At 36.1% G+C, this 15,662-nt stretch overlaps 1 protein-coding gene across 7 annotated transcripts in view; it reads right to left on the reverse strand.

The window, feature by feature from the left end:
- Nucleotides 1-15,662, reverse strand: part of SEC22A (SEC22 homolog A, vesicle trafficking protein) — a 46,857-nt gene that overhangs the window by 25,707 nt on the left and 5,488 nt on the right. For all 7 annotated transcript variants that reach the window (XM_039495160.1, XM_039495157.1, XM_039495158.1 and 4 more), the window contains exons 2-5: nucleotides 13,554-13,757; nucleotides 8,971-9,134; nucleotides 7,508-7,702; nucleotides 2,205-2,323 (exon numbers count right to left, since the gene is read on the reverse strand). In XM_039495160.1, coding sequence (XP_039351094.1) covers nucleotides 2,205-2,323; nucleotides 7,508-7,702; nucleotides 8,971-9,134; nucleotides 13,554-13,757 — 682 coding nt within the window. The remainder of the gene's footprint in view (nucleotides 1-2,204; nucleotides 2,324-7,507; nucleotides 7,703-8,970; nucleotides 9,135-13,553; nucleotides 13,758-15,662) is intronic.

Consider the following 15,662-nt stretch of genomic DNA (forward strand, 5'->3'; position numbering starts at 1 on the left):
GGAAATATTATTTATATGTATATAATATATAAAAAATATGATTTGTGAAGGAACAGGGCATTAATTCTCTAGAAATGCCACATGAAACTGCATAATGCATTAAAAAAATCCATATACCTTGGCTTTATTCTCATTTTCAGTTTGTAATAGCAACAACGACCTTGGCACAGGGCATTTTCATCAACTCCTCCCAGCCATTCATTAATCTTCAGGAAATGCCCTGGGCCTCAACTCTTAATGTTTAAATTAATACACAAGTATGTATACAGAGCACAATTAGAATGCACACACCATCTTTCATATTTTAGGTAACCAGTGTCCTGAAAAAGTGATTAAGCAAACACTGATAATGCTGAGATTATGAAGGAATAGTGCACAAAGTCTTAGACACCTGAATTTACTTTACTGAGAAAATATTAACCAAAATAGTAAGATTCCCCCTACTCCTTTTGAAAGCCACCACAGGATCTTCATCTTCCACTAGGACAACCACCATGAGGGGACCTCAGTTTAAGGTTTTAAACTGGGACAGATTCTCAGCAGCTGTCTATTGTCATAGCTTCTCTGACTTCAATGGAGCTATGACGAGTTACACCATCAGAAGATGCGCCCTTCTAACAGCACAGTATCCTCCATTCAGTACATAATATCAATGGCAATGTATCTTATAGAAGTAATGGTGTACAAAGAAAAACCTCTTATTCACTGCAAGGTCATGAATCACAATATCGAATGCAAATATATTTCTAAAGGGATAGAACTTCCCATAACCAAGTACATCATTTTTCATTTTATTCTCAAAGGAACAAAGGTCCTGGTTACAAAAATCCTTCAAAGACCCATGTTCTGTGGTTCTTTGCTGACAATGGGCTAGACTATCCAAATTTTGAAGGCATATCATTTTGCTCAAGCATTATGCATAACAGACACCTATGAAAAAGTGGCTTTTCAAAGTTTATCATTATGGCATGGGTTTAGAAAACAGCAGTCTATGCCCTGTACTGGTGGGATTTGCAAAAGTATCTAAGGGAGTAAGCTGCCCATCTTCCACTGATTTACAAACTCCATTAGGCACCTTTGAACATCTCTTCCTGTACACACTCAATAATGGATATAGAATATTACTCCTGGGGGAATTTTGTGCCAAAAAATAAATTCTGCAAAATTCTGCATATTTTATTTGTCAAAACAACACAATATGATCACTCCTGTTTCAATTATTTTGGTAATTTATTTCAAAATACTTGTCAGCAAGTATGTCTAACAATACAGACAAAAAAAGATTCAGGAAATGTTTTTGGACAAACAGATTCCTTACTAGATATATTAATAGAGAAAGCTGAGTAATTCATTTAAACTACAATATAGAAATGTATTTTCCGCACCTCTCAAAAGCAGTGCAAAAGCTTGGGGGAGTCAAGGGTAACGGAGGAGCTGAGGTAGAGGGAAGGAGCCTGGGAGTGAACCTGGAGGGTTGTTAGGTGTGGGTGGGAAAAGTATGGAGCAGTTTTTTTTGTTTGTTTGTTTGTTTTTTTGGGGGGTGGCGGGGAATTGTTAGGGAGTTGAGGAGCTTTCCCCATGTGGACCCTGGCTGACATCAAGCCTCTCCCATTCAGTCAGGCACATCTGCCCCTGTCTCCATGTGGCCCTGGAAACCCTGCCCCAATCCCCATGTGGCCCTGGAGCCCCCCTCCCATTCAGCCCTTGGCTCAATGCTGTCACCTCACTAGCTCCTCAGCCCATAGCCCAGTCTGTCCCCCCACTAGCCCTTCTGACCCCAATCTCTGACCCCCACAGCAGTCCCGTGTGCCCCACTCTCCACCTAACCTGGCTCCACGGGCAGGCTGCTGTAATGAAGGCGGCTGGCTGCTAGCTGTTACTACTTGTCAGCCGGCTGTTCTGATGCCACAGTGGCCTCTGGTGGGCAAAATGCAGAACTGCAGCACTTCTTGGGCAGAATATATTTTCTGCGGGAAATAAAAAAATTCTGCACCAAACATGAATTCTGTGCGTGTAATTTCCCAAGGAGTAATAATATACATTTTGGGTCTGAAATCAATAGGAACATTCATATGAATTAGGGTAGAAGGATTTGGTTCATACTGTAAAGTTTATATAAGCTAATTATGATTGATATTTTGCATAAACATGGCACTTTGATTGCAGTTCTTCCCCACTACAGAGTTGTAAACATGGTACAGTACCTGCAGAAGACTTTCTATGGCATGAAACCCTCTAATTAAATTCAAAGCCCCACATAACAGGCTCAGTATAAATGAAACAATCCCTGGCAGAGTAACGGCTTCCAGTCGTTGATGAGGAGCTGCAAGGCACAGGAAAAAAAAATAGTATGAAATAAATCAAAGCATTTTCCTTAAAGTTTAGAAAAATATAAATCTTATTTTTCAGTGACTTCTTCCTGCTCAAAAACACATAATTAAAGATGATAAACCTTAATGCGTATATGTAAAATTCTATAAAGAGTGAAAGATTTGATAAAATATACTTTAAGGAACATCAATTCTGTATTTTATTTGAAATAATGTCTTTGTTAAAGAAGAAATTTAACTTGAGATATCCAGTTTATTCAGCATGGTGCTGTAGACTGTTCAAACATGCCAGTAAATCAATATCCAATAATGTACTTGCTGGTAAAATTTGTCCAAAATTAGCAACCAGCTACCTGAGAGCTCCTTTCACAACCTCCACTGTTCTTTAACACTAACGCATTAGTAAGGGCTATCAGGACTGATTTAACTTGTTTGCTGAACGAAATGCTGTGAGGCAAAGCTTATTACCTGCCACTACAGCAAAGCACACCAGCTGTAAATGCTACCAGAGATACAAATAAAGAAAAAATCTGGAACTACAGCTAGTATTTGTACTACAATAGGATGCATACTTTCCAGTTGTGATTCAGAAGTCTCCGATTATATTAAAAACAAAATACAGAAAGGGATTTGAAAATATACATTTCTCTGCACACATTTATTTGTGCTTATCAGGGGACACAGTTACACAAATGACTGCAAATACATAGTAGATGTGTATTAATCATTATTGTGCTTTTCCATAACATAAAAGAAGCCAAATATGGCGGGGGGAGGGAATCCAACACAAAATCCATAACAGTCTATGCAACATGGGGGAGGGGAGAGGGGCACAAGAGGTTCACATATTTAAATCATTTTGTTTAAATCAGTGAAGTGTAAAGATGCAAACAATGAAGTTAACGAACTGTAACATTAATATAGAAGGGGTGTCAATCCTGGTTGTTTGCACTTAACAGCTGCAGACAAAGGCTCTCCAAACAGTTCAGAAAGTTACAGAAACCACAAAAAATATGACAAAAGCTATTTCGCCTGATAAGCACATAAGACTGTTTGAGTGTCATTGTGTCCTAACTTTATTATGCTCAGCATATATGTTTTGTTATAACTAATTTGTACAAGACTTAACATATGTTTTTGTTTTAAACTAAAAAATACTTTGATGCTCAACTTCGATAACTTATTTTTATTCTAACCACGAGACACATTAGATGTGGCAACTACTAAAGTTAAGGTTGGATGCCAATTTCCATTCTAATTTCTTCAGTTACTTATAACTTCTCAAACTTTTGGGGGGGTTTTTGGCTGAAATTTTAGTCTCAGCCAAATTGCATTTATTTAAACTGTTGGGTAAAATTAGTTCAGCTCTTGTTGAGTTTTATGAGTAGAGGGGGGAAAGCCACACCCACATATTCCAATCAAGAATTTTACATTTTGATAACACAAAAATGAGGGATGTCTTATTCTGAAAAAGTCAACCATTTTATTAGTGAAAATCAGCAATTTTGTGCACAAGTGTTAGAACGTTTCAATATTTTTTCTTTAAAAATTTTCAGGCACTCTAATTAAGGACAATCTACACCATTGCTAAAGCTATTAGGCTCCTCAGGGGATTACACATTCTATTGTCAAAAGAGCTAAGCACCAGACAGCAAATAAATGCATAACAACAGAATTTAGAATGTCAGTTAAAGATGGCAGAGAAAAAGACAAGCTGTACAAGAGCCGCTAGGTCCATCAGCCTGTTCAGTTTACAAACTCTTAAGAGGAGACAGCAGATAATCACTAAATTAGTGAGTTTTTAGTATAGGCCCAGGATCAAAAAACGTACAAATTCTGGTGTCAGAACTTGTACATTCCCTGTAAGGAATTACTTTAAATTTATTCACATTTGTCCTGCCCTCCCTCCTCAGCTGCCATTTAAAAAAATGTAACGTAATATTGTGATTGAAATATCGAGCACTCAACTTTTTAGTGGCTTAAGGTAGCTCCAAGAAGTGTAACACGGCCTTCTGCTAGATATGCAGTATGTTTTATTGCTGTTTACCTTATTATATGTAAACCTCAATGTACTATTTTTATTAATTTATACAGTGAGTACCTCTTTTAGTTCCAATGATTTGAAAGACTGTACCAGTTCTACTGGAATTCCTTATTTTAAAAGTAGGAAAGTTAATGGCACCTTAACTTTTTTTTTTTCTATTGTCAGTTTCTAAGCTTTAAAAATATTTAAAACCAGACAAATGTATACAACAAATTAACAGTATGTTATCACCACATTTCTAAAGCATGATGAAACCTGAGATTATCTTTAAAGCAAAATACTATCAGGAGTCTGCATAATGCATACCCTCTACATTAAAAAAATAGCTTTAGTTTATTCATTATACAGAACAGTCTCTAAAGAAACTATTCCAATTTTCAACCATTTGAACTACAACATTTTAATAAGCTTAGACTCTAAATATTGTTCAACATCAGATATATGCCCAATAGCTGTATCTGTCCTAGTAATGCCAAATGCTTTACTATTATAGCTACAGTTAATGGGTCAAATTCTGTTCTCAAGTTACACTCGTGTAACAAAACAGAATTTGGCCTGTGTGTCTATTTAGCACCACTTACTGGCTGAAGTGGTTTAAGACATGTAACTCATCCACCATAAAACTCGTATCTGAATGGGAAAGCAAAAAAAATTATGGGACTTTGAGCAAGGTCACATCTGGAAAAGTTATCCATGGAACAGAAGAGAAACGGGGAAGTCTGACCTACTGCATAGGTATCAGACAGACAGCGAAGACTTTTTAAGCAAGTCCTTACTCTGGGAGATGGTCACAAGCTTATATTTGAGCAAGCAGCTGACCTGTGAAATTCTGGAACTGCTCTAAGATAAAAGACTTGTATTAAAGGAATAATTACACTTCAAACACTGTAGTATCCAATGGTCCTTTCTATCAGGAGCAAAAGGCAGCTAAAACTTAAATATTGGGAGAAAAAAAAAGGGTGTGATCTTCCCTGGATGTATAGGTCTTGAGAGGGAGAGTCTGCAACCAGGCAGATTCCAGAAAGGAAAAAGAGAAGAGAAAAATATGTAAAATAGAGAGGAAGGATAAACTAATTAAATGAAAATATGACAGGAAAAATTGAGAAATGTCAGGAAACAATACTTCTAAAACAATCAGGTCAAGCAAAAGCCAGCAAGGGAACTCTGACTTCTGATTTAAAGTTTTTTACAAAAATCTTTAATTTGTGATAACATGATAAAGAAAAAAGCAAGGAAGAATGGAAAAGAGAAGGAAAGGTGCCTTACTGCATTTGAATTTAAGCTATTATGTTCTCAGAGGATCTTTTATTCTAACAGTGTCATAAATAAGTGTCTAATGCTTCCTGAAAACACTTTTTAAAAATAATCTATTTAAAAATAATTCTGCCTCTGCCATAGACGTACAGTATTTTTTCTTTTAACCATAAACTCCATTCAGAGGATTTTTATTGAGTTTATTTGCTTCCCCTTGTGACACCATAACCTTTTCCACAGACACAGGATTACATCAGGCTGTTAAATAAGTAGCAGGAGATTAACTCTGAAGAAAGGTGCAAGTGTCAGAAGTGATAAAAGGAGTCCATAGAATTATAATAAAAATGTATAGTACATATATACAAGCAGAAGTGGTACTGAAAATGTTTTCCACATTTCTCCATCAGTCACCAACAATATTAAGAATGCTCTGGATGATTTAGCATAGGGATATGGCATACCTTGAGAGGTACCATTGTCCTAAATAATTTGAACACGATTACACATTCTCCTTTGTTGTTGCAGTAGTTAGATTTTTCTTTTGTCAGTATCAACATTATAATCATTATAACTATAAATTATTTGCACTTTGATAGCTCCAAAAAGTCTCAATTAGGATCAGAACCCCACAGTGGTGGGCACTGAACAAACACCTTAGCAATGTACCTTTTTCAACTAAAACAGCATTTTAACATCTGTATAGAGAAAACCTACAGTAGAAATAGAAGAAACTGAAGTGTTTAAGGTAATCGCTGAAAAAGAATTACTAGCATAATAGTTAAATTGACTGTTAATACTTGTAAAAGTGTATGAATTTTAGCTGATCACTTATTTTACAGTACTTTAATAAGAGTTCACATTTGTGTCATTAATTCAGGCCCTAATCCTGCAAGATGAACTGTATGGTACAGAAGTCTGCCCATGTAGATGAGCATAAGGGCCAAAGATTTTTTTTAAATGAAAAATATTTAACATTACAATAAATGCTGAAAACTTAATTTAATTTTTTCATTTCACTGAACTTGAAGACTGAAACTAGACTACTCGGTTTCACTTTCTCTAGTCAGTTTCATTTGTAGAATCCATGCATTAGTATAATGTTTTTGTGTTCTTGTTTTCATTCTTCTATTCTGCTGGGAAATACCCAAATGTGGAGTTTAACTGCTTGAAAGTGTTTTTAATATCACCAGATAAAGTCTAGAATCATATGTCAGTATATAGTACTCTAATATCCAAACTCACCAATGCATTAGTTATCATATGTGCTTTAAAAGTTACCCTATAAAATGTATTCTTTTCATGATATAAATGAAAAAAAATCAAGACTTAAAATAGAACTGTCATGACAAAAATAAATGAAAATGTGCTATTACTGATGTGATGTACTAGGTACACACATTTTTTTTTTTTTAAGAGTACTGAATTTAAACAGGATAATTACTTTCAATTTGAATGTCAAGGACCTGCCCTATGTGATGCTCTTCCCACTGAGTCCAGTAGTCATGACATGCCCACAGCAATACAATGCTTTCATGATGCCTTCAGATCCCATTACAAAGAAATCACTAACAGATTTATGAGTCTTATAAAAAAAAAGTGTATATTTAAATGTCTACCTTCACTTGTATATTTTCATTTAGAAACCAGTCTATCAGTAATTGCCCTCTATGGAAGCTGCAGGGGAAGAGTAATTAACTGAAGCCACAGCTGCTAAACCAGGACACACATCCTATGTCATGGCAATTGTTCTTTATACAGACTAGAAACCAGGTTTGGCATTATTTTCCATATTTAATTTTGATTAAAAAACAAGCAAAGTAAACATATGGCTCTGTATCTGGTTCACATAAGATAACAGTAATTAAGGTACCAAACTCACCAGCAGATATCTTACCAGTACCCTTAAATTCTGCAGCTGATAAGTGTGCAAGTCCATTAGTTGAACCAAGTTCAGACATGGAAATTTGATAAGGTGGTCTCAGCTTGATTTCTGTCTGCATGTCAGCAAGATTTATCTTTGTCGACAGAGACCGTGGGTTATTATATCTCTGCTTGGTCCTTTGAATAAAATTATCTGTATAAAATTAAAAAAATATATCCCTATAGACATTTGTTAATTAAACCATTCCAGACTAAGGCTTTATGGGCCATATATTTCTAAAATACAAATTTAAATTTATTATTTGAAATTCTTACATTTATCTTGGAACATTCTAATACTATTTCTGTTTTATGACTAATATATCATGGACTAATTCTTTCTGCAATATAAAAAATTAAGCTCTAGAAATCTAATTACTTAACGACTGTGAATAAACTAATGACTTACATGGCATGATACTGAAAGCACTGTTAATATAATGGATGTATTTCACTAGTTTTAGCTTCTCTCTCAATTTAGCATATATTCTTATAAAATAAAGTAATTTTTTTTCAGCTATAAATGCACTTAATTCTAAAATGTGACTTAAATTGCAAAATATTAGGGCTGAATACTTTCATTATATCTTCTCTCCTCAGCAGTGAACACACCAATATAATGAAATTACTTTCTAAACTAACAGCTAGGAAAACACATTGAAGGATGGAGAAAAGGAAGAAAGCAAGCAGTGGTTATTCTAAAGGACACCTTTAAAAAACAGACTGGATCAGCTGCATTGGAAAATTGAATGAATTTAGTAGGTAACACATTTTTCTGCACCTTGTATTCCTTTTACTCTGTCTAAAATGTATTTTGTTAGAATAAATAAAACTAGTTTCTTTTACCTCCAAATGAAGGTATAATTTTTAAGCCACTGCAGATATCAGCAGAAACCACAAGAGATGCTACAAGTAATGCCACATGTAGTAGGTATTTGAAGCTTGAATCACAGAAAATTCAATGCATACAGCAAATCAAAATCTTCACTTCCTTTCTTTGCATTGAACAAAACTATTACACAGTGAAGAACAAACATACAACTAGGATTTTTTAGTTTGGAAATGGCTTACAAAGCTCAATATCTTTATAGGTTCAGTATTTTGATACACGTATAAGGTCAAACATCTCAACATATTACTAACTGGCAGAAGTTAAACTCATCCACATTTGTTCACGCAGAACCTGATCAAAAATTTATTGAAGTTAATGGAAAGATTCAACTCCTACCAAAGACTATGGGAATCTTTCTAATGACTTTAATGGGAGCTGGATTAGGCCCTCAATCACCCTAAAGCTAACTAAACATAATCTTGGCTGAATATTTGTGATTTGTATGTTTTAAGTTGTACGTTCTTTAAAATAGTTAGTTGAATTTGAGTTAGGTTTGAAAGAGTTATTGTAGTAAGCAGTCAGATCCTTACCAAACTCTATGAAACAGTATGGCCGGATGGCAGTATTTGTCCTCATCATATTGTACGTGGTGATGAACTCTTTCTGAAGCTCATCCAGGAAGCAGAAAGCCAGAACATTGGGGTAATTTTCAGTGCACAGCATCATGTAGCTCACTCCCAGAGAGCTAATAAAACTATAATTTAAAAAATGGTTTTAAAATTTCAAAATTAAGTCCATGTAACTTACAGCTTTGCAAGACTGGTTCCATATGCCATAAACAGAGAAGCAAAAAATGTCTATGGGGTAATGAAGACATTAATATTTATTGAAAAAGCCAGAGATTGTTTTAGGGAAAAATTACTTTTAGATAATGTCTTTCTTTTAAACAGAATTGTATTAATGAATGAGAAGCTATGCTATACATATAAAAGTGTATAGTGTGTTGCAATGGACTAACGTGTGGACGAGAGGGAGATTATGATAAAATCGTTGGGGGTGGGAAACACATGGGTATCCTCTCCTGGGAATGGCACATTTAGAATAAATGCAGAACATGCCATCTGGTGCATTCCAAAGGCAAAAAACTGCTCTTCAGAATTATTATTATTATTTTTTTTTTTAATAAGTGAGGGTATTAAACTCTTCCATAGAAAGAATGTTTCATCAGTAACCAGACATGGAGATGCAAATGACCAGAGACAGGAAAATCTCCCCCGCTTCCAATTTAACATTTGGTATATACCTATACATATTTCACTTAGATGTTAACAAATTATTGTATTTGATTATTGGTTCATGAAACAGAAGTTTCAAAATTAGTTGAAGTATCTGTCATATACAGCTTAAAATAAATCAACCTAATCATTATATATCAAGATTTTAACAGAGTCTTAATAATAGATGGTAAACATATAAAATCTTTGATTACATGTGATGTCCAGTTCTTTAAAGTTTATCAGTTGTCAAAGAAATTATAGATGTATCAAGATTAACTACTGAAGTTTATTAATAAAGTCAAAACCACAGTGCTATATTTTTGTGCATAATTAGTTAAAGCAATGATCATTAACTTCTGAGAGGAAATATTGACTTTTTCATTTGCATTTACGCACACAGAATCGATATTTGCTCTACCTTAACAAGTATAGCTTAGGTTTCATTGCTTGCATTTATCTTAATTCACAGAGATAAAAATATCAGCCACTGTGTACATTTGTTTTGTAAAAACTGTTCTTTTTGTGTCATCTCAAGCACAGCTACAATGAGTGGCAAAACATAAAGGTAAAAGTACAAATTTTGGGGAGGGGGGAAGAGGATAATTAGTGGGGATGTTTTTAAAACAAACCGAGAGGCTAAACCTTTACTCATATGTTGTAATAGTTATAACATTAAACAGTTACATCAGTGAGCCACAGAAGTTATTAGAATACAATAGCTACCATTAAGCAGCCACATCAAATATTTCTAATGCTAATGTGTTTGGTTTTTTTAAATTCAGTATGCTGAATGGTTGGGGGGGAACGACATTAAATCCCTGACCTTTTAATTTTGGTTAAATTCATGCTCATGAAAGTGAAAGACAGGCAACACTGGCTAGAGCCAGAATTAGTAAAGTTAGGTGTTGCACAAGATTCTTCATGCAGAACTGCCACTGCTCTTCTGACCTGCTTTTGTAAGAACCTTTCTTGAGCTGAGCCTGCCAACCATGCTGAATCAAAGAATCAGACAAATTTAAACTGGAAAAGTTCAGGCTGTTTGTGGCCTGATCCTGAGAGGTGCAGGTCAACTTACAGCCACCTCAGCAACTGCTGTAGTGGTGGGTGTCCATGCTACCCTGCTTGGGTCAATGGTGCGCTTCCACTGTAAACGCCGACCCAGGCCATAGAACTTCCCAAAAATAATTCCTAGAGCAGATCTTTCAGAAAAACATCCAATCTTGATTTTAAAACTGCCAATAATGGACAAATCTCCCACGACCCCTGGTAAATTGTTCCAATGGTTAATTACTCTCACCATTATAAATGTAAGCGCTTCACCAGAGCGCTTCCACTGACTTAAGAGCAGCAGTGTGGGGCTCTCAACTCCGCTGGCAGCTCCCTGCCAGAAGCTGGCTGCTCCGCAAGCTTCTGGTGGGCCGCCCCACCAGCCCCTGGGCTTCTGCCCTATCCATTCTCCGCCAGGAGCGGGGGGAAAGCCTCCCAAGGCTTCTCCCCTACCCATCCCCCGCCAAGAGCAGGGGGAAGCCAACTAAGGCTTCTCGCCACTGCAGAGAGGTGTCCAGCTGTCCTGGCTACTTCCCCCCTCCAGATCTCCCACCTGCCCACTAGGAGCTCTGCAGCATTGTCAATTTCACAGCTCAAGGAGTTGTGAAACTGATTAGACTGTTAAACTCACAGCAAGGAATGGGGTCGCAAAGCCACCCTGACCTCTGGCCCAGCTCCCGGTGGGGAGTAAGGTCCAGCTACTCAGCTCTCCAGGGAAGTGGGGGCTTTCGTGTTAATTGCACAGCTCATGCCGTGAAATTGATAAGACAGCCAATGCACGGGACACAGTGTCGTTCTAACTACACCGACATAAGCCTCACGCCTCTCGTGGAGGTTTAGTTATTATATCAGTGTAGTAGGGCGCTTACATTGGTAGAAGGAAGGCTGTAGTGTACACACTGACATAATTAACTGTGTAGTGTAGACCTGCCTTAACTCTTTTCCCACAGAAACACCTTTCTAGCGAGTGATACCTTTAAAAAAAAAAAAAAAAACCTCCAAAATAAAATACATATCAAGAAGTATTTGAAAAGTGAACATTATAATCAGATAACTATTTCAGGATAATCCAAGAAGTTTCCTGTTTCAAAACTACAATGGAGGAAAAGAATACATTCTGCATTGTTATACTAACTACATAGCACCAATATGCAGGGCAGCATGCCGCAGGGGGCGCTCTGCCTGTCACCGGGAGGGCGTGCCTGCGGATGCTCCACCGGAGCCGCGGCACCAGAGGACCCTCCGCAGGCACGTCTGCAGGAGGTCCACTGGAGCCGCGGGACCGGCGACCGCCAGCGCACCCCCCCGCGGCGTGCCGCCGTGCTTGGGGCGGCAAAATTGCTAGAGCCGCCCCTGCCAATATTCAAGGGCACTGTCAAATACTTTAGATCCAAATTTTAAGCCTGGCAAAAATCAAAAACAAAAAAGTTTTAGGAGAATCAGTGGCACCATTGTGAATATGCTGGATGGACTTCAGGCCCCCTGGATTCTACTCAAAGCTCTGCTACAGACTTCAGGCACTTTCCTTTTTCTGTGTTGCAATTCCCCATCTCCGTAAATTGGGACAATTCTACTTTCTCTACCTCATTGATACATCCTGCATATGTTCATGAGAACACAAAATTACACTGATGAGCATTATAGAAAAGCACAGACATACATAGGAAAATGCTTTTACAAAACTTTTAATAAATATTTTCAAGATTTTTTAAAATATGAGTACAACTTAAAAAATTGGCGAGGGATAGAAAAGATAGAGGGTTCAGGCGATGTAAAGGGTTACCTTAAGTACTGGAAAGAAATGTAATAGCAATGTGTTAATGCATGAGACCCATAAGGGAAACTTTAGTTTCACTGTCCAAGCGAGTAAAGTACATAAAAGATGAAAAGTAAATTAGATTTTGGTGTTTACTAAGTAACTGTTTATTAATAAACTAGGCTGTTAATGATAAGATGTTTATCTCAACAGTGCACATTTAATCATGGAATATTTCCGCCATATATATATATATATGGCATATTAGCATATTATTAGCAATATAGCATATTATTATTATTATTTATATTATGGAGGCAGCTAGCATATTCCAATCAGGACGGAAGCTCTACTGAGCCAGGTGCTTTACAGATGTAGGAAAACATGGTCCCTATCCAAATTAACATTTGCTATTGGTATTACAAATTAAGGTAAGGGTGCAAATCCTGTATTCTTTACATATGCAATGCTCCCACTGAAGTCAATAGTAATGTTAGGTGAACAAGGCATGCAGGTTAGACTCTATGGCCCAGATTTTAAAAGTATCTAGACCACTGACTCCTACTGATTTCAATGAGTTAGCCACGTACATATCTGTAAAAATCTGGCCCCAATTCTATAACACATTTTTATATGCAGACCTATGATTTGAAAAGGTAGTAATTTTACATTCATTTTATATTTTGATAATTCAGATCAGACAAAGAAAACAAAAACTATCATAATTTCCTTGAACTACCATAACAAAGAATATCCAAGGACTAATCACACGTCTCCTGAGCTCCTGGGGCTTTTAATGCCACACGCTACCTTGAAACCAAGAGGATAATGGAATAAATCTTAAAAATGCTTAATCTTGCAAGACTCTAGTAGGTCAATAATTTAAATATTTATAACAACGTAGGTTACATCAAACTAGGATTTCTACCAGAATATAAACGTCTTTAAAGTCTATCGTGTCTTAACTTTCAATTTCCAAAATACAAAAATAATTATTGATAGTTATTCTTAATTTAATTCATTACCTCTACACTGCAACTGTTAACTAAACACCACTCAGGAATGTTACAAGGATAAAAAAAGAAATTCTTACTTTATATTATACTGGCCAGCTTTCAGCACACATCTATCAGGAAGCTGAGCAAGCTTCTTCGAGAGTGTTTTAAAATATTTTCTACATTGCTGCACTCCCATGCTTTGCTCATAATCTGTAGAGGCAGATAGCGGGAGCCCATCTCTAACACGGACCACTGAGGCAGATAAGATCATAGACATTGCCAACAGATTTAGTGAAAACCTAAAACAAAACAAATACATTCAGAAATGCAGATCAGGCAAAATTAAAACAAATAAACAAAAATTGAATATGCAGCCAGAACCATTACTATCTGGTGGCTAGATGAGGTAACTCTCAATCAAGGCTGATGGATTATATGCCTGGTTCAGCCTTAATACACAGCAAGTCACAAAGGGTTTAGCCTTGAACCTAAACTCACACAAGAAGTCCTGTTGAGTAGTCCCTACCAGTCTCTCGGACTCACAAACAGGTCACAGAATCAGACTTTTGACTTCTCTTATTAATATGTATTATTCGAATTACCACAGCACTTAGAGACTCTGAGATTGAGGCCCTGCTATTTTTTTAATTATTGTTTGTTTTACAGTAGTGCCTAGAGGCAGCAACTGAGATCAAGATCATAGTGCTACGCACTATACATACCACATACTCTTGATCAGTGAGACAAAGATAAGATCTTGCCAAAAGAGCTTAAAGTCTACATAAGCAAGACAGACAAAGGAGTTTTATTATTCCTATTTTATAGATCGGGAATTGAGATACAGAGAGAATAAGGCCATGACCAAGGAAAAATTTAAACAAGTGCCTAACTATCAGCATGTGACTAGTTCTACTGAATTCAGTGGGACTATACATATGCTTTAAGTTAGGCACAAGTTTAAGTACTTTGCTGAATGGAGACCGACTTAACTTAACCAAAGTAACATAGGAAACATGTGGCAGAGCCAAAAATGAAACCTAGGTCTCCTGAGTCACAGTCTAGTGTCTTAACCATGAAACCCTCTCTCTCTTATTTGGGTCTGAGTTTATTGATCTGTAAAATGTGTATAACAATATCCGCCATACACAAGTATTGAGAAGTTTAAAATAAATAATGCTTGTAAAGCATGTGAAAACCATGAATGAACTACCATAAAAGGACAAAGTATAATTATTTTAAGATACATGGGATCTAACCTCTGAGGCAGGGATGGGGAAGAATAAAATAAATGTAACATCAAGTGATTCCTATTCAAACTAAAATTTTACTTTTTGGCCCTGATGTAATGCTGCTCTCAACTTTCTCCAACAATTATATATTCTGTAACTTGCTTGGTCTGCATGTACAAAACAATATAACAAAAGGATTTTATTAAAATATTCATGAAACAAAAGGTGGCAAATCATAGCAGACATTTTAAAACACACCCCTGCAACCTTTGTCAAGAATTAAAAAGACAGACAGACAGATAGATAGATGTCCAAACTCTTAAAAGTTTCAGCAGATATATCAAAATGATCAAAAGTTTAGCAAGACAAGCATTATGTGGTTCTCTAAAAGTAAAATTACTTATCTGCTCATTTGTCTGACCTCCTGTAAAACACAGGCCACAGAACTTCCCAAAAATAATTCCTAGAGCAGATCTTTCAGAAAAACATCCAATCTTGATTTTAAATCTCCCACGACCCCTGGTAAATCGTTCCAATGGTTAATTACTCTCACCATTATAAACGTATGCATTATTTCCAGTACGAATTTGTCTACCTTCAACAGTTTATAATTATTTAAAGGGTATAAACTAGGGCTGTCGATTAATCACAGTTAACTCACGTGATTAACTCAAAAAAATTAAACACGATTAATCGCACTGTTAAGCAATAGAATATCAATTGAAATTTATTCAATATTTTGGATGTTTTTCTACATTTTCAAATATATTGATTTCAATTACAACATAGAATACAAAGTGTACAATGCTCACTTTTTATCTTTGATTACAAATATTTGCACTGTAAAAATGATAAAAAAGAAATAGTTTTTCAGTTCACCTTATACAAGTACTGCAGTGCAATCTCTTTATCATGAAAGTGCAACTTACAAATGTAGGGGTTTATTTTACATAACTGCACTCAAAAACAAAACAA

Source organism: Mauremys reevesii, linkage group 11 (genome assembly GCF_016161935.1).
Source record: "Mauremys reevesii isolate NIE-2019 linkage group 11, ASM1616193v1, whole genome shotgun sequence".
NCBI classification, from domain to species: domain Eukaryota; kingdom Metazoa; phylum Chordata; order Testudines; family Geoemydidae; genus Mauremys; species Mauremys reevesii.